At 42.0% G+C, this 19,861-nt stretch overlaps 4 protein-coding genes across 6 annotated transcripts; all 4 read left to right on the plus strand.

Moving 5' to 3' along the window:
• Window positions 1–76: 76 nt before the first annotated feature.
• LOC103997425 (filament-like plant protein 3) lies at window positions 77–8,970 on the plus strand. Of its 3 annotated transcripts, none has more exons than XM_065168958.1 (5): window positions 77–456; window positions 3,441–3,653; window positions 5,683–5,881; window positions 6,319–8,069; window positions 8,374–8,970. In XM_065168958.1, the coding sequence occupies exons 2-5, from the start codon at window positions 3,543–3,545 to the stop codon at window positions 8,689–8,691; spliced, it is 2,379 nt and encodes a 792-aa protein (XP_065025030.1). In that variant the 5' UTR covers window positions 77–456; window positions 3,441–3,542; the 3' UTR covers window positions 8,692–8,970. The 3 variants fall into 3 exon arrangements, with proteins under 3 accessions (XP_065025030.1, XP_018673545.2, XP_009416908.2); XM_018818000.2 differs by lacking the exon at window positions 77–456 and adding an exon at window positions 2,313–3,075; XM_009418633.3 differs by lacking the exon at window positions 77–456 and adding an exon at window positions 2,313–2,884.
• Window positions 8,971–9,832: 862 nt separating this feature from the next.
• On the plus strand, window positions 9,833–13,828 carry LOC135648864 (uncharacterized). Its single transcript, XM_065166844.1, has 4 exons — window positions 9,833–10,130; window positions 10,233–10,293; window positions 10,381–10,525; window positions 13,357–13,828. Exons 1-4 carry the CDS (start codon window positions 9,917–9,919, stop codon window positions 13,612–13,614), a joined length of 678 nt encoding a protein of 225 aa, XP_065022916.1. The 5' UTR covers window positions 9,833–9,916; the 3' UTR covers window positions 13,615–13,828.
• A 1,314-nt stretch (window positions 13,829–15,142) lies between these two features.
• Window positions 15,143–16,980, plus strand: LOC103997518 (PI-PLC X domain-containing protein At5g67130). The gene is made up of 8 exons (XM_065169056.1): window positions 15,143–15,160; window positions 15,233–15,334; window positions 15,428–15,550; window positions 15,635–15,772; window positions 16,008–16,106; window positions 16,208–16,511; window positions 16,607–16,830; window positions 16,915–16,980. Exons 1-8 carry the CDS (start codon window positions 15,143–15,145, stop codon window positions 16,978–16,980), a joined length of 1,074 nt encoding a protein of 357 aa, XP_065025128.1.
• A 1,105-nt stretch (window positions 16,981–18,085) lies between these two features.
• On the plus strand, window positions 18,086–19,786 carry LOC135648328 (U-box domain-containing protein 26-like). Its single transcript, XM_065165899.1, has one exon. It carries the CDS (start codon window positions 18,193–18,195, stop codon window positions 19,453–19,455), a length of 1,263 nt encoding a protein of 420 aa, XP_065021971.1. The 5' UTR covers window positions 18,086–18,192; the 3' UTR covers window positions 19,456–19,786.
• The last annotated feature ends 75 nt before the right edge of the window (window positions 19,787–19,861 follow it).

Below are 19,861 nucleotides of genomic sequence, written 5' to 3' on the forward strand. Positions count from 1 at the left end.
AAGCATTAAAATCATATGCTACTTTACAATCGACACCAGTTGTGTATGGACAATGTGGAAATTGTAAGTGGTATTATCTCACTGTTCAATGGCTTGTTTTGTTTCCTTTGTCTTGCCGCATCTGATGTAGTTCTTTGTCAGTACTTTTTTTGGCATTTGACAGTTCTTTGCTAATGTTGCAGAACAGTTCCTGCCCCCAATTCATGGCCTAGATTGGTGACTTCCTGCCTGTTTATTGATAACTACTTCAAGTATTCATGACCAAACAAAGTGGACTTATATTTTCATACTTCATTGGCACTCTGTTGGATTTGCAGGAATTTAAGCAGCAGAGCTCCATCAAAACTATGAATTTCATTTGATGCATCTTTCTAGCAGGAGTATTTATAGATGCTCAAGGAGATGCTCATGAAGTGGGAAAAGGTATATGAAACTGAATTCAATGAATAAATGGAGGTATGAAACTTGATTGCTTGAGTTTAGGAACTTGTTATAACATAAGCTAGTTACGAAACAAAGTTGTTTTGCTTTCAAGAACTGTGCATTTTGACTTTTGATTTCAATTAGTTATGCAGTAGTTAAAGAACTCCAACCTTAGCCCATGCAATAATGTTTGTGTGTCTGTCTCTTTCTCTCATTATGTTGATTTGAAGCCAATAATTGGCTCACATGAATCTATGAACTGTAAAAGGTGTCATACTTTATCTCCACATCAATCAAGGTCCTCATTGTAAGCTCACTGGCTAACATGTCTAGTGCAAGGACATAAAGCTAAGTGTCCTTCCCTTGTGGGTGACCCCTAATGCCATGGAAACTACAGAGACAGGGAAGTCTGAACCGGTGAAAGATCAGTGTCCAAGGCCTCTGATGGGGGCTATCTATTGGCCTGGTGGTCCTCTGGCACCTACTTTGTTGTGTATAAAATTTGCCGTCCTTACATTGATCTCTCTCAACCATGAGTTAAATTGTCTTGCAATTCTCATCTTCCTTCACTTTTGCTTGGACATACAGTATATATAGGCAGCAAAGTAGTTAAATGTTTGAAAGATGTCTATAGATCATTGATCAGCAATTTTATCTAAGCTTGGAATAGTTAAATTTCCAGAGTCTTGTAACATCTTTGTTTCCTTTACCAAACTTTGCTCCTCTCCACCTCATTTATAGCTGCACTTTGAAGTATGTCATGCATATGTTTAAGTTCTCTCAGGGCCTTTTAGCACACACCTACATTGCAATCATGCTCACAAAGCTGCAGGGAGATTGATGATTCCATGAGGAAGATGTGCATTCTAAGCTTAAGGCTTACCCTTGTGAAGTGAGTGGTGGGTGCAAAAGGGAAAGGGATGCCTGAACCACCAACTAGATTATATGCATTCCAAGAATGCTATAGAGAACAGTGAGGTCCAAGCAAAGAACACATCCATTGGTCTTGAAGCTTTGTGCTGCCAACAAGATGAGGTGGGTGGAATAACATATCTCACCCAATGAAAGAGGTGAGTTGAGGAACTTGGAAGGTGGAGTTGGTAAATCAAGAAACAGCTTACAGACTTCCAACTTTGTTGTCTTAGAATGATCTGAAGAGACTTAAGACCCTTGAGATTTATCATACAAGCACAGGCAATCTTGGCAAAGAACACTTCTCTTTGTCTGCCATTGTAGTAGTCATCAAGCTGGCATCAAAATTGCATCCAAAACATATCTATGTAGATAATAATTTCAGTTATTTTTTCATGTTTCATGATTTTTATTTTAGATATCCTAGATCTTATTCCCTCCCCTCAATTCACATTGATTTATTATTAATCATATACATCAGATTCCAAAAGATAAAACATCAATTTTATGGTTCTTCTCTTTGTCTTTGTCTTGTTAAGTTCTGGAATTAAATCCTATGATAAGCATTGATAAAGTACTGTCCTCCATCAATACACAAAGTGAATTTAAATGCAGTGTTATTGATATATGCATTAACAAAATAAATTAACCAATAGATATTAAAAAATTATCTTAGGTGAAATACACAAGGGATGATATCAAGGTAGGGTTCATTCATACTGTCCTTCCTACCTCCTCCCTTAAATATCTTACCTATATAACTTGCACTAGTAAATGTGATCTTACAATTAGAGGAGGGTAAGGATGAGATAGTGTTTAGGGTTTAGGATTTAGGACTTAAAAAAATCTTAATCTTTCAAAGTAATTCATATATTATTAATGCATATTAAAAAAGAGTCCTTGAATAGATTAGCACATAGATGTTTGAACTTAAGGCTATATATAATATGTTCCTCAAGAGATACTCAAATGTTGATGAGTTTGATCCTAAAATGTCATTGTCTTCATTCTCAACATGAAAAATTAGCTCCAAAAGAAACAAAACATTATGTGATCCATAAGCTGAGGCTTTGTTAACCACAATAACCATCTGACAGGTACTCCCCTTCACTCTATCCACAATTAATAGCAGTACAACAGTTATACTACATGATCAAGCATAGTCAAACAATCCCTGTTAAGAAAAGTAGAGCATGGCAGGAGAGTCAGCCTCTCCTTCAGCACTAAATCAACCAATATAAAGACAGATGAAGAGATCAAGAGAGCAGCAAACCATGAAAAGCATGAGTTTTAGACCGAAAACCTCTCTCTCTCTCTCTTTCTCTCTCTCTCTCTCGCTCTCTCTCTGTCTCTCTCTCATGTGAAGCCGATGCTTAGAACGGCAGAAGGAGAAAGCGCTCGGAGAGGAACAAGAGGCAGTGTGCAACTCCTGCGGCTGAGTGCCGGATGAGGCCGAGAGTCCCAGTGGAACAAGACAAAATAAAGCTGCATAGTGTCCCCCAGGAGGCGACTTTTATGCTCCCTCTCACATGCCTTGCCTCAGAGAAGGGTGAGTTTAGGAGCTTAATCTAATCGCGGCGAAGAGTTTGCATGTGTAAATGATCGGAAATTTAAGGAATAATCGGAGCGCCGGTTTCGTGTCCTCTGACATTCCTTTCGTCCCGTACGAATGACGACTTCGCGAGCGTCTTTATGTCTCCAAGGAGAACTTGGATATGTTCCCTCTCGATTATGATTGATGTGAGTATATTGGTTGAGAAGATGAAATTTTGTGATGCTAGACAGGTTCTTCAGGCTTGATTACTACCTCTCTTGTTCTTTGTCGATTTGGTCTTTAGTTGGTTTTGCTTTTATTGTGATTCTGTTCCTTCTAGGGAAGATGCAATCTTGAATAGTTTTGACGTTTCTTGTCGAGCCTTTTTGTCATCGTTACGAAGAAACTTGCAGTTTTGTCGGTGTTTTGGTTGAAGGACGGGTTAACATTTGGTTCTTCTTGGCTGCATTTGCTATTTATTGCGTTTCCCATCTGATTTAGGTTTGATTCTAATCAGTGGAGGAATAAAGGCTTTTTTTATTTTGATAAGCGATTCTATGATTCTAATCAGTGAAGTAAATTTTCGGGGTTTTGAGCTACTGCTGAACGGGGGAAGTAGTGATCAGATACGATAGCAAAGTGTTGTGATTCATTTGACGGTTGACATTGTGGAATGGACCATCGGGGTTGGCTTTTGAGACGCAAATCATCAGAGAAGAGCCCGGACGAGACTGAGAGTCCAGGATCAGCTTCCTCTCATTCTGAAAATTACTCTGATGACCAGGTTAGCATGTTGCGCTCTTTCCATTTATTCCAAGATAATTCTTCAGTTTTGAACTCTGAAGATGATCAAAGGTGCTCGTAGTTTCAAATCTGCTTTTCCAACAGGAAGAAATAGAGCATTTTATGAAGAAGAAGAAGAAGAAGACTGCTTGTCATTGAAAATGTTTACTGCTAACAAAATTATTTAGCTTTTGATATTTAAAAAGAAAATTACTTCTTTTACAGTTCAGTCGGAGCTTGAGAAGGAGATTATTGAAATATTGATGATTGCTAAGTGTTTGAGCATAAATTTCTTGTAAATGTACCACACCAAAAACAATTCATGAAAATATTTAATGCTTCTTCCTTCATGACTTGATCCACAAAACAAAGGTTAGATTATGTTTCTTGACCAGTGAATAGATAGCTGAATCCCTGATTAATCAAATTATAGATTTGAACTAAGTCAGGGTGCGAGACTACATTGTCTTGAATTTTATTTTGCATTATCATGATCTTTTCATAACAAGGTTGCATGTTTTATATGCACATACTTGGTGATGTATTGCATTCTTGGCATTTGTCTTATTGCGGACTGTTATGTTGTCATGGGGTATCTTAGATATGTGAGCTATCCAGACAAGCCAAGAAATTCCTATTATATGACATACTACCCTCAAATGCCAATTGGGAAGAAGATGATTCTATCATCTATGTACACTTATGTGACCTCCTTGTTCTCTCTAGGAGGCATGACCCTGGGAGTCCTAGTCTCCTTGGTGTGGGATGATGTTCCTATATGCATCAGAGGAGATGGAGGATGAGATTTTTGAAAATCAACACGATTCAACTTGAGTGGACATGTAGCATCCTGAAGAACAGACTTGGGCATACCTTAAATTACAAATATGAGATGTGGTTGGTCCATAGGAGCCTAGGAGACCCTTGAGCAGTCATTCACCACCATTGTTTTTGGGCAGAGAGTCAATTTTGCTATACCCATTGTCATGTTGGGATTCAGCCGGACCAAAATTGATACTTGCAGGACATTAGTAAATGAAGTGTTGAACCACTAATTACTTTCCATATGTACTTGAGCCACCAATTTGTCTTGTCCTTTTTCTTTTTTTTTTTTTGAGATATTTCATTGCTTAATGTTATGTTGCCAAATGTTTCAAAACATTTAAATAAAGAATAAAATAAAGTGAATATTTTGTAAAAGAACATTTTCAAGTGACAAGAAGACATGTGCATGTGCATTAGCAATTGTATGTTCGGTTCTAGTGCTAACTAGTGGAGAGGAAAGTGCCACGCTGATCAAATGGAGATTTGACATGGATTTTACCTTTAGTAAGAAGAATATGTAGATATCGATGTCTTACCTCACAGCATGCAAGTTATATTGTTATGAAAGAAATGTGATTTATTCCTATTGGGGTAGGTAGGTGATGTTGGATATACTCTAATATGGGATGAAATTTTATCTTAATAGGAAATCTTGCCTTATCAGACTAGAACACCTATTATCTTGGAACTTATCCGCCTTCTATATAGAGGGTTAGGTGATTGATTTGAGATAACTAGAGCACTTCTTTTCCTATTCTTGATCTCTCCATAATCTGTCCATTTACATATGGGAGCTGAGGGGTGGCATTGTGTCTAGCATCTTGTGATAATATTCATCATGCATGAGGTTGTTTTATTTTCTGGTGTTCAGTGCTGCTTGCCTTTATCCGTTTTCCCTCAAAGATGTAGACCATAATAGGGCATGTTGGAAGTTCCTAGGCCACTGCCTATTGTGATAGTCCTAGGTTTCCAATGGCACACCATCATAGAGCTGCATATGTTGGTCAAATTAGGTCGAAAAGGTGAGTTTTTTCTTCATTACCTATGTAAATATATGTACATTTTCCTCTGACCAGATTTATTAACATGTGCACAAGTGCTTCTCAAAGAAACTGATGATTGATGTATAATTATGATTTACTGTACTCTGTTATAAGATGTATAAGCTTCAAAGCAATAATTAGCCCTATTGGTTTTTAAATCAGGAAGCACTGAGGTCTTCTCCAAATGATGCTTCAGTTGACCATGCCCAATCGTCAGAAGTTTCATCCAGTACTTATGATGGTGAAGTTATTCAAACTGTTAAGAGATTGACTGAGAAATTATCAGCTGCTCTTCTGAACATCAGTGCTAAAGAGGATCTTGTCAATCAGCATGCTAAAGTTGCAGAAGATGCTGTTTCAGGTAATTGGTCTCATATGTAGCAATCCCTTGTTAGCGTAATTCTAAGAGCTAGTGTTACAGCTACCATAAGGTTAAGAGAAATGACGTTTTGAACATATATGTATTTTGCTTCCTTAAACAAATACCACGGGGTGTAGTTAATACTGATGGATCAAACTGCCTCTTATGGTACAATGGACCAATTTTTATTATTTTTCTTTTTTTAGAATTTTACTGAATATACACATCTTATGCAAGTTATACTACAGCAGTACTTTTAGGGATTTGAGTAACATGGGGAGAACATCTAAGTGCTTTTAACCTGTTCGCTAGCGGAATTCTTTTAGCCATCTCACAGATGATAAAAGTTAATAGCTTGCAATTTGCCAATTAAAATACAGCTTGTTTACTTCTTATTTTTCACATTGATTTGTAGTTTTTACTCTGAAATTTGATAGGCTGGGAACAGGCAGAATCTGAGGTTGCAGTCGTAAAGCATCATCTTGAAATTGCACTCCAGAATAACGCTGCCCTTGAAGAAAAAAATAGCCAACTTGACGGGGCCCTCAAGGAATGTGTCAAACAGCTCCATCAATTGGAGGATAGAGAGGAGAAGACATGTGAGTGGGAATCTGAGAAGCATGAGCTTGAAAAACAACTCATGGAACTCAAAGCACAGCTTCAAGCTGGAAAGACTGATCATGTAATACTTGATCGTGGACTTCAGACTAGAGTTGAAGCTGTTGAGAAAGAAAATACAGCTCTGAAGATTGAGCTCCGCTCTCAATCTGAAGATCTCCAGGTTTTATTGCTAGAGAGGGAGCTAAGCAACAAAGCAGCAGAAACAGCTAGCAAGCAACACTTAGAGAGCATAAAGAAAGTCACTAAACTTGAAGCTGAATGTCATCGATTACAGAGTATAAACCATAGGTTGTCATCAGTAAGCAATCACAAGCCAGTTGCGAGCTCAGTTTGTGTGGGATCTTCCCCTGACAGTCAAGCAGATAGTGGAGAACGTTTGTTTGGTATAGATAGTGAAACGAGCTGCGCAGATTCATGGGCATCTTCTTTAATTGCAGAACTTGATCAGTTCAAGAGTGAGAAAGCAAGATCAAGAAACCTCAACACATCTGTAGAGATTGAGCTTATGGATGATTTCCTTGAGATGGAGAGACTCGTTGCTTTGCCCGAGATCGTTCATGGAAATGTTGCCTTTAAGCCAGAAACTCAGTATGACCAAGTTGTTAGAAGAGTCAGCCCCCTAAAAATCAAAAATGAAATTATGAATAAAAAAATAGTTGAATTAGAAGAAAAAGTTGAGTGGCTGGAACATGAGAAAGGAGAATTGGAGATAGCTTTGTCCCAATCACATACTGAGAGATCTTGCAATCTGCTGGCAGCAGCTGAAAATAAAATAGTTGAACTGCAAACAAAGATAGATTTGTCAACAAGTGAAGTCATGGATTTGGAGGGAAAGCAGAAGGAACTGGAGACTGAGTTAGAGTCAGCACACTCAGAAAATGGAAAGCTCTGCGAGAAGGTATCCTTCTTTCAAGAAAGTTTTGAGGCTGAGAGATTATTGTCTGCTGAATTTAAAGCTAGGATAGAGATTGCTGAGGCTGCTAGACAGGCACTGGACTCTCAGCTCAAGTCAGCTCAGCTAGAAATCAGTAATCTAAAAGAGACAGTTGGACTAATAGAATGCCAGGTCATAGAGGGTAGAGCATTTTCTTCAGCATTGACAGCCAAAAAAGAGGCTTTGGAGGCAAAAGGAAAGGCAATGGCATCTCAGCTTGAGCATGCAAATTCAGAAGTTTGGAGACTACAGGAGAAGGTTGACTTCTGGGAACTGAAAGCTGAGGAGAAGACAAAATTAGCTGCTGAATTTGCCATTCAAGTAGAAGCCGCTGAGGCAGCAAGAAAGAAACTGGAGGTTGATCTCAAGTCAGCACATGAGTTTGCCACCAAAGTGGATGCTGCAGACGCAGCAAAAAAAACACTGGAAATCCAACTTGCATCAGCACATATGGACGTCGTGAAGCTGAGTGGCAATGTGGTCTTGTTGAAAGGAAAAATTGAAGAGGAAAGAGCATCGTCTGCAGAATTTGCAGCCAGGTGTCATAAATTGGAGGGTGATTTGTTGAGGATGAAACGAGAAGCTGATTTATGGAGAGTTGCAAAGTCCAACCGGGAAATTAAAATAAAGCAGGTGAACCTTCTCATATTTTTTGGTTTTCCTTTTCCCGGTACTCCTTATCAACCTGACGATTCATTTGGTGCTTCGACTCTCTTGATACTATGGTGGCTCAACCTGAATCTACGATCCACTTTTAATAGCATAGCAGAGATCATCGATTTCTTGAGCCAACTAACATCTGCTATGATAATTTAGTAGTTAAATACTGCTTCATATCACTGTTTCACTTATTGTTTTAAAGCAAATGTCACTTGTTGTCGATAGTTAAAGTTTGACCTCATACCTAGTTGACTTTAATATGTTGTATGTGAAGCAGGAGAAAGAACTTGCCATGGCTGCTGGGAAATTGGAAGAATGCCAGAAGACGATCGCTTCCCTGAGCCGACAGTTGAAATCATTGACAACTTTGGATGACTTCATGATTGGAGACGAGAGGCCAGAACATAACATATTCTTGCAACATCCTAATGGTGACGAAGCCAAAGATTTAGAGATAATAGGCAGCTGTACTGTCTCCAATGGCAGAGAAAGGAGTTCCCGTCAGTCTTCGGCACTCCCTTTTTTCTCTTCTTCATCCTCAAATTTCTCTGGGTTCATGAGAACATTATCTCGTAGTAGGAGCATCACTCGCTAGAACTACTAGAAAATAGTATCTTGGAACTTTAGATAATTTTGTTGTTCGATACATCAAATGAATGATTGTTTTTTGGGGCTCGTGGTTACTGGATTTTTTTTTTTTCTTCTGATTCAATCAGCAATTAATGGGTTCTTTCTTTTACTTGAACACACAGGTTTACCAGCGGACATTGTATTTGGAGAATTTATGTTAAGACATTATATTTGTGTATTACTTCAGATTTGTTACTGTCATTGTATTTGGAGAATTGATGAGTGATCTCTCTTTTCCAGTGGTTCATCAAAACATTGTTTTGGAGCTAATTTGTCATCAGTTTAATACTTCGCACAAATACAAATGCTTGTTGCTCATTTGTTATTTGATTATTGATATGGAGAATATTAACAATCATTCATCATCCAATATTTCGCATAGTGTCCAAAGTAAAAAGAAAGAGACAAAAACTACTCTCTCATCAGTCTGTCCACGTTGATATGGTCCAAAATAAGTAGTTCGAGATTATCTCCTGTCGCCTACGTATACAAAAGGTTAAGTGAAGATTGTTAGAGATAGTTGAGGATTACCTCTCTATAGAATATTTTATAATTTTATGATTAGGTATAAAAATTAAGTATCAGGATCACTTTTTATTATTCATAATTATGCTCACTTAACTCGAGTAATTAATTTGAGCGCTGAATGGATCGAGTTGAGAAATCTCTTTCGACTATAATCTTCATGTATGTGGCATCTCGGGAGCTCGATATCCAGAAAGTCTTTCCATAACCATTATTGATTTCTATTATAGGAGAATATGCTAAGTAACCCTACCAACATGATTAACTAATCATGTTGTGTAAGAACTTGAACTGAATCTATGGCCCAATTTGAGAGTCTCCAATCTGGGCTGAGCCCAATTCACTGTCGCATCCAACATCGATATGGCCTCCTCCTTCACGCCATTACAGCAGGTCAATCACAGAGAACCTCGTCACCTCCGCCTCTAACCCTTACTTGCCTCCAGTACTTTTGAACCGTCAGGATCACGTACATTTCTGGGCCCACCTGAACCAAGTGATCTGAACCGTTCAAACTTCAACGGAGTCGTCCCATAGCGGGTGGCATGCCCTTCGCATCGCCCATTTAATCCGCCAATTCCAATGACCCTTCTCACCTTGTTTCCTCCGTCCCTCCCCGCTTCTCTTTTCTGCTCGACTCCACTGGCTCGCTCACTTGCTCTCCGATGGAAGCTTCGATTATGGCGAGATTCCACTTGCACTCGCAGCCCCTATTCTCGTCCTCCCCGGCGCTTAGCGCGAGGAGCGCTCCCCCTTTATCAATCTCAAACCCCAGACCTTCCACCTTGGCACTGGGATTGGATATAAAGAACCGCTTCGTGACACACTGCTCCGTGGACGGCGCGGTCAAGGTGGAAGCGGAGGTTCCCGTCGAGAAAAGTTGGTTCCTTTCTTGTTATTTTGCTTCGAGATCAGTGATTTACGGTTCTTTTTTCCTTTTTTCGTTGCTTAAAGATCTGGTTTTTATTGGTTATTTTGAAGGCTTTCCGCCGTTTCCGACTGTCATGGACATCGACCAGATCCGCAACATTCTGCCACATCGGTGAGAATATTCTGCCTCTCGGGTTCTGGTTTGTATTATTGATCTACGTAGGTTTTCTGGGGATTGAACTAACTGCGGGGATTTTAGGTTTCCGTTCTTATTGGTCGATAGAGTGATCGAATACACGCCTGGAGTTACAGCTGTTGGTATCAAGAACGTTACCATTAATGATAACTTCTTCCCTGGACATTTCCCTGAGCGTCCGATAATGCCAGGGGTTCTCATGATTGAGGTATCTACTTAATCTCAACAATGCATTTTCCCTTTTTCCCCTTCTAGTTTATAATTGCTGCGAACAAGATGCAGGGAATTTTTTTTTATCGAAGGATTTGATAGATATTCTCATGTCACATTTTCTTACAGTAAAACCTAGGGGACTGAAAAGATCAGCTGAATAGCACTTAACTGGAGATTTTTCGATGGTAAATATGGTGAAGCCGTGAAAGCATGATCCTCCATTGGAGGAAATCATTTCTTTCTGATGACGCATATTGTGTGTTTTTCATTGATGAGTTGATATTTTGTTGCTTCCATATTGCAATTTGATAAGACAATATGAGACTACTACTCAATTAAGCATTATTTCTCTCTTTATCCAAGAACTGAGTGTGTCTATCATGTCAGGTCATGATAATCGTTTTTGGAGCTTTCTGTATAACTTTCTTTCATCCATATATCACAGGAAAAAGAGAGCATTTTCTTGAGACTCTAGTGCATTTAAACTATAATAGTAGCCATGCTAAAGTAACTGAAAGCTACATCTGTTCATGATTAAGATGAAAATTTTATTTCTAATTTCAATCTACTCAACCAGATTATGGTTGTTCCTATAAAATTTGAAATCTCAGCTACATGTTCAAAAGATTTTGTGAGCATTCTTGATTTTGGAGATTCTTGCAGATGAATCTTACAGTAGAAGCCAAACAAGTCGTCACACTTGCAACTTTGCAAAGTATATAGGATGATCTCAGATTTTTTTTTAATCCATACTCTCAATATCAGTGTCAAAAAAATCTGGGCCCAAATTTTATGGGTAGATGACACAAGGAATGGATATGTGCTTGTCATCCACTTGTTGAGGCAAATGAAGCAGAGTAAGCCATAATATATAATACTCAATGAATTGTGCATAGGTGCCATTTTGTTTGCCATTAGCATCAGAAATGGTTTCAAAATTAGAAATCTGTTAGAATAAGAATTGGAATGGCCGTATCTCTTACATGTTTGGGCATGTGTTCTAAAATTGGAATTGGAATAGCCACGTCCATTTAAGTCTGAAAAGAGTGAATTTTTCTCAAGTCATATGTACCTTTTTACCAGATGTCTTCTTTTCTATTCCTGTATTATCTTTGATAGTTTGAGAATAGTTTGCAGTAACATTACTCTTGTTTGTTTCAGCAACTCTAGCAATAGCCTAACATTCATAGGAGACCTAACACATGGAAAGCACCAAACAAATTGCACTAGGGGCCATGAATCTAGGGCCTATGGTAGCTTATATGTTTTCAGCTTAAACGTAGGTAATACTAAAGTCTCCTGTTTGGTATATATTTTCTTAAAACTTCTTGGTACCTTTATGAAGATCTTCATCATAATGTTATCAGCTATTTAGATTAATATTTGGACCATTTGTAGAGTTTTTTAGTTGTTTTAAGTTTACAATCAATAGTTGTAAGTAGCTCAAGTTGGAGTAACAAACAATCAAATTCCCCATAGGGCAATGTTATATTTAGGGTTGGGTTTCACCTTCTCTCCTAGTCCTCAGATCAACCCCCAAACTCAATTTTTCCATCCTTGAGCTGATTGGGTATGGAAAATCCCTGCTATTCTCCACCAGACAAGGTTTGAGGGACAAAGGGGGATGATCTTGGCGGTGCACTTGTAGATTATCATAGCTGTTCAGAGAGGGAGAGGAATATAGATCGAGGAGCTTGGCAATGCTCTTTATGCCCTTGTGGTGATGTATAGTAGACCATCATACAGATATTCACAGGAGTGCCAACCTTGCGTTGCAGTCACTCTTGGATGAGCCACAAACATTGAAGTGAAAGGAGCAATAAGAGGGTTAGATTTCTAATCCATTCCTGGTTGATGAAGGTCTGTTGGATATGTCCACGAAAATATAAGTTTATCACCCTTCACAGCCTTCCTTTTTCTCTATGGGACAAATCCACCATGTTGTAAGGGAGGTAGGGAGACTAGGAGAAAGGGGAAAGAGAGAGAGCATGGAGGAGATATATTAGATCAAGATTTGAGATAGGGAGAAATAGCAGGTTTTTTAAGAGAGGGTATTAGTGAAGATCAATCTGGATTTTTAAGTGGGATGGGACCGAGGTGGATTTAAATAGGGTCACATCTATTTCAACCAATTCTTACCCTAGTCAAAACAAAGTTTGGGGTTTTTTATCAGCGTGGCCCAAACCCTGACCAGTTAGGGAAACACACCCAAATCATAATACCACAAGATATCCAGACATGAGATCTCTTTATTGCATAATAGCTTTCATGTAGCGGTAACTTTTTTAATAATAATGTCAGCATAATGTGGTTATTTGTAAATATGCTATAAACCGGATTGTTCAAATTTTGTTTTCCATGAACTAAATTATCTTTCTAGTTTCTTGTTGCTGTGTGCTTAATGACTTCAGTTTGAGTTGTCGGTTGCATAACCTATTTTACTTGCTTTTAATAACATTAGTCTAAAATCTTATGATATGTAATTCAATTTCTCAATTTTTTGCTGTCATACTTCTTTTTTAACTTCAAAGTTTGTAATAGAAAAAAAAAAATGACCCATTGCTTTAGCTTTTTCTTGTGTAGAGTCTGGGGAGAGTCTTCATACTGCAACTCAGCTTGCTTAGTTTTTAGCACAGCAAAAAAAAAAAGGGAAACACATGCACCTTTGAGTTTTTTGATAAACCGTCACCTAATCTCGGTGGATTAAAGAGACTCAAAAATGTTCAATGAGAACATAGCAATAATTGTGTTTTTTTTCCTAGACAATATCTGCAATATCTATGTCCATGTTGGTGATTAACGATAAGCAGTGATGCTATCATGTAGGCAATGGCCCAGGTCGGAGGCCTACTTATGTTGCAACCGGAAGTTGGTGGTTCTCGGGAAAACTTCTTCTTTGCAGGAATCGACAAAGTGAGATTCCGGAAGCCCGTGATTGCAGGGGACACCTTAATCATGAGAATGACACTGACTAAATTGCAAAAACGTTTCGGAATAGCAAAGATGGAAGGAAAAGCGTATGTGGGCGGGAACCTGGTATGTGAGGGTGAGTTTTTGATGGCTACAGGATCTGCAAGCGAGTGATGGTCTCCTAAGGCCGGCACATCTCTTCCCAAGGAGCTATAGATTGTTTCACTGGGGTGTCAAAATCAAATGTTACTGGGAACTCATGCTAGTGTTCTTAATAATTTGGTTTGCGAGGGAAGAGTACATTACGGCATGATTTTAAACTTGATGTTTACCATATGTGAACATTTTGGCAGAATCTTAAGCTTGTTAATTATTGTATTTGTCTCAATCACAGTATGAAATTACACTTACAATATATGAGTGTTGGATCTCAGATCACAAATTCCATGACAATAACAAGAAGATGCAAGTCATGCCAACTAGAAATTTTGAGGCTAATAACTTCATATTTTCTAGGTCATTGTATTTGCATCAACCCTTGCTCGCTCCTCCCTTGTTGATGTCTCTCCTTTTGCTCTCTCTTCCCTTCTCCGTCTTCATCTCTTGCATTGTCATCATGCAGCCCAGACCATGCTATGATCTATACTATGAACAACCGCACCAGCAACAAATCTTTTCGAGGTTGCAAGTGCATCTTAAGAGTAAATATTTTGTCGTTTGTCTGCTACAATGATCATAATGGGTTCATTCTTTATGTATATGTAAATTTTCATTAATCCCCAGAACATATAATATCAAATATTCTGTAGGGATAATTGTTTCTTGCTATAAATGTTTTATATGTTTCTGTCATAGTCATGTCTCTTTGCATTGTCCAATCCAAGCAATAACTTGATATCTTTTCCCACGATGTCTATATAATAGGAAAGTTAAACACAATAAATAGGATCATAACTATAAAACTAGCACAGACCATCAAATAACAGGCTATCATTTTCTATATAGCTAATTAATTATTTCCATGATTAGGAATGAGTTATCCATTTAATTTCCTTTTTTGATCGGAAGATGAACTCACCGGTCTCCTCATCGAAGTGTCTCCGCACCTGCCTTGATTGGTGATATTCCAAATTGATATAATATAAATAATACATAATAAAGTGCTCCCTTTATTCGAGTTAAAAATCAACTTAATTTCGGCATCAATTTTTTTTTCCCAAAATAATAGTCCTTCCACCCATCAATTGACAAGGGCATGAAAAGGCAATAAATAAATATTAAGCTGTCACATTATATGGAAATAATTGTTCGTATGATCAGGTTTGATTATAGTAATTATGTTGGCATTTCTATTTTAAACGTTTGATATTTCATAGGATGGTTGCCATACTATAATAGATGCAATGTGTACTACCTTCATAATATACAAAAAATATGTATATTTATTTTTATCCCTTAGAATGTAAAATTTAAAATAAAAGTATTATTTTAAAAAAAACCTAAAGTTTTATCAGCTATATATAGTTTTGGGTTATATATATATATATATATATATATATATATATATATATATATATATATATATATATATATATATATATATATATATAGATATTTGCTAAAGAACTACATCTATATAACCCAAAGTTCTCAACTATCGAAGCATCCCATTCTTCCATCTCCGAACGAGAGAGAGAGATAGATGCTGCTGATGATGATGGTATGTGTTCCTGTAATTTAGCCTACGCCTCCCCTCTGTCTTTGTCCCTTACTCAAGTCTTGGTGTCTACAGGGAAGCTTGAGAGCTCTGCGGCATCTGGTAACGTCGCTTCCACTGCTGCTGCTGCTGCCGCTGCTACTATGTCTCCTCTCTTCGTTTTCCTCTGCCGCGGAGGTTCGTAGCGACCCCTCTGCTCTTCTTCTCCTTCTCCCAGTCTCTCCTCCTGACCTTATACGTACTTCTTTTCGGTGTCTCCGCAACACGAAGCTTGGTGAGACCTGCTTGTTCAACTCGGACTGCGACCCCGGTCTACATTGCGAGACATGCTTGGCCAACGGCAACTTCCGGCTCAGGTGTACGCGGGTCAAGCCCAAGAGTCCCATAGCGGAGGTCCTTAACTCCCTCCTCATCTCTTCCATTTATGCTCCTCCTTCGCCCACGGAGATGTGAGTTCTTCACCTTGTGATGTGACAGGGCGTCGGGCTGCCGTTTAATAAGTACGCTTGGCTGACGACTCACAACTCGTTCGCCCTACTCGGCGCGCCATCGTTTACCGGAAAGCAAAATGTCGCCGAGAAGAACCAGCAGGACTCCGTCACCGAGCAGCTCGAGGTAAACGCCGTTGCCACTTTCCCTTTTCTACTGCTCCTTGAATTCGCTTCAAACATCGAAATGTAGACACTTCTTTGAGGTACCCAAACTTGATATGCTTCTGCTCAATGAGACGACATTATATGTATATATATTCCAAGACAAACTATTATGAGCTCAAGAAAGCTATGAACTGGTGAAGGAGTCTCAGTGCTCTATGCTGATCTCACCCTGTTTGGCTGTGACGTGATTTCAGCACGGTGTTCGGGGATTGATGCTGGATATGTATGATTATGACTCCGACATCTGGTTGTGCCATTCCTATGAGGGCAAGTGCTTCGACGCCTTGGCCTTCGTGAGTTCCTAATGCCACAGTACTCTATATATGTCTTCCTTCATTTCCTTCGCCTCCTTTTCGCTCATCTTGAGACACACCGCTTGCATGTGCATGCGCAGCAACCTGCCGTCAATGTGCTCGGCGAAATCCGAGACTTTCTTGAAGCGAACCCTTCGGAGATCATAACGATCTTCATCGAAGATTATGTCTCGTCCCCCATGGGTCTTACAAAGGTTTTCAATGCTTCTGGGCTGCTCAAGTACTGGTTCCCGGTCTCAAGCATGCCCAAGAACGGAGAGGACTGGCCTCTGGTCAGCGAGATGATCACCCAAAACCAGCGCCTGGTGGTCTTCACCTCCGAAAAAACCAAGGAAGCCTCCGAGGGCATCGCGTACCAGTGGAGATACGTGGTAGAGAACCAATGTGAGAAAGCGGAAGCACTGCATGCTCAAGCTTCAACTTCTCAGACCTTCTTCTCTCGACTGCATCCCTGAAGAGTTGTGCTTATGATGTTGCAGATGGAGATGGAGGAATGGAGGACGGCTCATGCCCGAACCGAGCCGAGTCCCTGCCAATGCACACGACGTCAAGATCGCTCGTTCTGATGAACTACTTCCCCTCCATTCCGTACTTTTTCACTGCATGCAAGCACAATTCCGGGCCGCTTGAGAGCATGCTGAATACTTGCTATAGTGCGTCCGCCAATCGCTGGGCTAACTTCATTGCTGTGGACTACTACAGGGTAAGTGCAGCCTGCCATATATGACTCTGGGATCATCTTTTAGTAGTAGCTATCTCGAGGTGATGATTCTGTTCCTCTTTCCAGAGAAGCGATGGAGGTGGAGCCTCCCAAGTTACAGACCTGGCGAATGATCGCATGCTCTCCAGTTGAAGTATGAGTGAGTTATATGAGAGGAGAAGCTATGTTGAAGGTGATGCATTAGGTTCCCACAGCTTTAATGGTGTCCTTGGAAGGACGGGTGATGATCCATTTGATGTTCCTATCAATGTGTAATAGATTTCTAAATAAATGATATTATTTTATGGAAATATAGAGTCTCCTAAAGGAGGACTGAAATGTCATTAGAAGGTACATGATGCTTTTAAGACCACTTTCACCTAATATAATTACTTCTATCCAATAAAGAAAAAAAACCTCATGCTCTTGAAGATTTCTAAATTTGGCAAAACTTAATGTAGAGAAATATATGGGCGTTTTATTATCTACAGCGCACGCAAATGCCGATGATCATCACCGTCCGCTTGACTCGTGTTGCGTCAAGCGCACCCCCTGCCGTTGGATCGGCCGACATTTGATCAGATCCAATGCAGTGGCTTTCCGAACCTTGGCCGGTCAAATTGACCGCAGTCGGCCCACCAGCTGTCAACACGTGCGGAGGGAGCGCGAACACGGTTACCGATGCATTCCTGCCGGTTTGACCGCGGACATGCCCGGGGCCCAACGCATTCCGGTGGGCCTCCCTTCGCCTTCGCACGCGCACGCCTGCTGCCGCCCGACGATTACGCGACACGTCACCCGTGTTTATTCGTGCGTGCGCGACTCCCCTCCTCACACGCTCGCGCAAGCCGCGCAACGATGTTACGATTGGCTGAAGCGGCTGTGTCCTGTAACGGGGTCGGATAAGGCGTCGGGGGACGAGTCCGTCCCCCGTTTAATCGGCCGAGTCAATTCCTCTACGGCGTCGTCCTCACGGTTCACACTGGCCACGGGCTCTGCTCACCTGTCGGCTGCCCAGATGTTTGACCGCCCCTCGGTTCCCTACCCCCAGTTCCTTTGACCCCCCCCCCCCATCACAGCCGTTCATCACTACGAGTGCGATTCCCGTCCTTCATTGATGAACGATTGTGATGAACGAAAACTGCCGACATTTCACGTCAGTGTGACCCCATCCCACCGTTTGATGCGACACGTAATTAGGAGACGCACGTGCGGAGCCGAAGCATAAGAGCAGTTCGACCCGCACGCCTCCTCTCACCGTGAAGGACGCCTGCGTAAAGCGAGCAAAAGTTTGCGAGCTCCGCTCGATTCGTCGAGGAGACGTGACAGGAAAGCTTGGAAGGAAGGAGCGGATTGAGATTGGCGATGCCGGGGAGCGTGGCGCCGTTGGATCTAGCGGGAGTGACGATACCGCACCACTTCCGGTGCCCCATCTCGCTGGAGCTGATGCGGGATCCGGTGACGGTGTGCACCGGGCAGACGTACGACCGGGCGAGCATCGAGTCGTGGGTGGCGACGGGGAACATCACCTGCCCCGTCACGCGCACCCGGCTCACCGACTTCACCCTCATCCCCAACCACACCCTCCGCCGCCTCATCCAGGACTGGTGCGTCTCCCACCGCTCCCTCGGCGTCGAGCGCATCCCCACCCCCAAGCAGCCGGCGGACGCTCCCCTCGTCCGCTCGCTCCTTGCCTCCGCCGCTGTCGGTAGCGTCGCCTCGCGGGTCGCCGCGCTCCGCCGGCTCTGCGCCCTCGCGCGGGAGTCCGAAAAGAATCGCGCTGTGATATCCACCCACGAGACCCGCTCGGCCCTCCTCGAGATTGCGTTCGAGGGAGGGGAACAACCAGGGTGCTCGGACGCGGACCAGCCGGCCCTGGAGGCCATGGCGGTGCTGTCCATGCTGCCTTTGTCGGAGGCTGAGAGCGCGGTGGTGGCGACTCGGCCGGAGAGGCTTCACCGACTGGGGGAGATTGTGAAGGGACACCCGTCGTCGGAGGCGCGGATCAACGCCGCTGCGGTGATCGAGTCGGTCGCGACGGGGACGCGGTCAGCGGAGACCAGGGCCACGATCGGGGGTATGGACGGGGTGATGGGGGGGCTGGTGGCATTGGTGGAACAACCGGGTAACCCGCGGGCGGTACGGGTGGGGATTCGAGGGCTCCTTGCTATGTGCCTAGCGAAGGAGAACCGAGCCCGGGCTGTAGCGGCCGGTGCGGCCGCGGCGGTGGTGAGGAGGATGGGCGAGCTGTCGTCGAGCGATTTGGAGCGAGCGCTGGCAACGGTGGAACTGCTGTGCCGTGGGGAAGGGGGAAGGGAGGCGGTGGTAGCGGGGTGGGGGGGCGGGGCGGCCGCGGTGGCGGCGCTAGTGAGGTTGATGGCGTGGAAGGCATCGGGAAGGGCTGCGGAGCACGCAGCGGGGGCGCTGGTGGCGGTTCTGGGGGGTTCGGAGGCACTGCAGAGGGAGGCGGTGGCTGCCGGTGTGGTGGCTCATCTGCTGCTGATGGTGCAAGGCGGGTGCTCCGACCGGGCCAAGAGGAAGGCGCAGCTCCTCCTTAAGCTCCTCCGCCCAGCCTGGCCCTATCGCGACTTCATTGCCAACTCCGACGACTTCATCCAGGCATTCTAAAAGCTCCCACCTTTAGGAAAGCAGCTCCTCTTCTCTATTCTGACCTGCAAACTTCTTCTCTTTCATTAGCAATTACCAAAAAGAAAAATCTAATTGATTTCCTCCTTTTTCTTTTCTTTTCTTCTGTCAAAAGACAATATCCATCTTTATGTTGGATTCTCTCTTAATCAGAGGGTGAATGGTGTGAGATGGCGCGCTGGGATGTCGACTGTGGAGATATATTTTGGTGTGTGCTTGGTTTGTGGTTTGTCCTTTGGATTGGGGAGGGTGGTTTTTCCTATGTAAATATGGATTTTGGGTTGAAATGGATGGACATATGACTTGACTATAATTGCATTTTTTTTGCTTTCGCAAAATAATTTCTCTGCTGATTTTCTTCATGGTCTCTCTTTTCTCACTTATTTCT

Source organism: Musa acuminata, chromosome BXJ3-9 (assembly GCF_036884655.1).
Source record: "Musa acuminata AAA Group cultivar baxijiao chromosome BXJ3-9, Cavendish_Baxijiao_AAA, whole genome shotgun sequence".
Classification (NCBI taxonomy): domain Eukaryota; kingdom Viridiplantae; phylum Streptophyta; class Magnoliopsida; order Zingiberales; family Musaceae; genus Musa; species Musa acuminata.

Bases quoted from the DNA above. Each gene is read 5' to 3' on its own strand.
- LOC135648328 (XM_065165899.1), top strand. From the start codon at position 18,193: ATGCCGGGGAGCGTGGCGCCGTTGGATCTAGCGGGAGTGACGATACCG.
- LOC135648864 (XM_065166844.1), top strand. From the start codon at position 9,917: ATGGAAGCTTCGATTATGGCGAGATTCCACTTGCACTCGCAGCCCCTA. The intron at 10,131-10,232 runs GTTGGTTCCTTT...GTTATTTTGAAG, and splicing joins GGAGGTTCCCGTCGAGAAAA to GCTTTCCGCCGTTTCCGACT. The intron at 10,294-10,380 runs GTGAGAATATTC...CGGGGATTTTAG, and splicing joins CGCAACATTCTGCCACATCG to GTTTCCGTTCTTATTGGTCG.
- LOC103997425 (XM_065168958.1), top strand. From the start codon at position 3,543: ATGGACCATCGGGGTTGGCTTTTGAGACGCAAATCATCAGAGAAGAGC. The intron at 3,654-5,682 runs GTTAGCATGTTG...TTTTTAAATCAG, and splicing joins AAAATTACTCTGATGACCAG to GAAGCACTGAGGTCTTCTCC. The intron at 5,882-6,318 runs GTAATTGGTCTC...GAAATTTGATAG, and splicing joins TGCAGAAGATGCTGTTTCAG to GCTGGGAACAGGCAGAATCT.
- LOC103997518 (XM_065169056.1), top strand. The intron at 15,335-15,427 runs GTTCGTAGCGAC...CGCAACACGAAG, and splicing joins CGTTTTCCTCTGCCGCGGAG to CTTGGTGAGACCTGCTTGTT. The intron at 16,512-16,606 runs GTGAGAAAGCGG...ATGATGTTGCAG, and splicing joins ATACGTGGTAGAGAACCAAT to ATGGAGATGGAGGAATGGAG.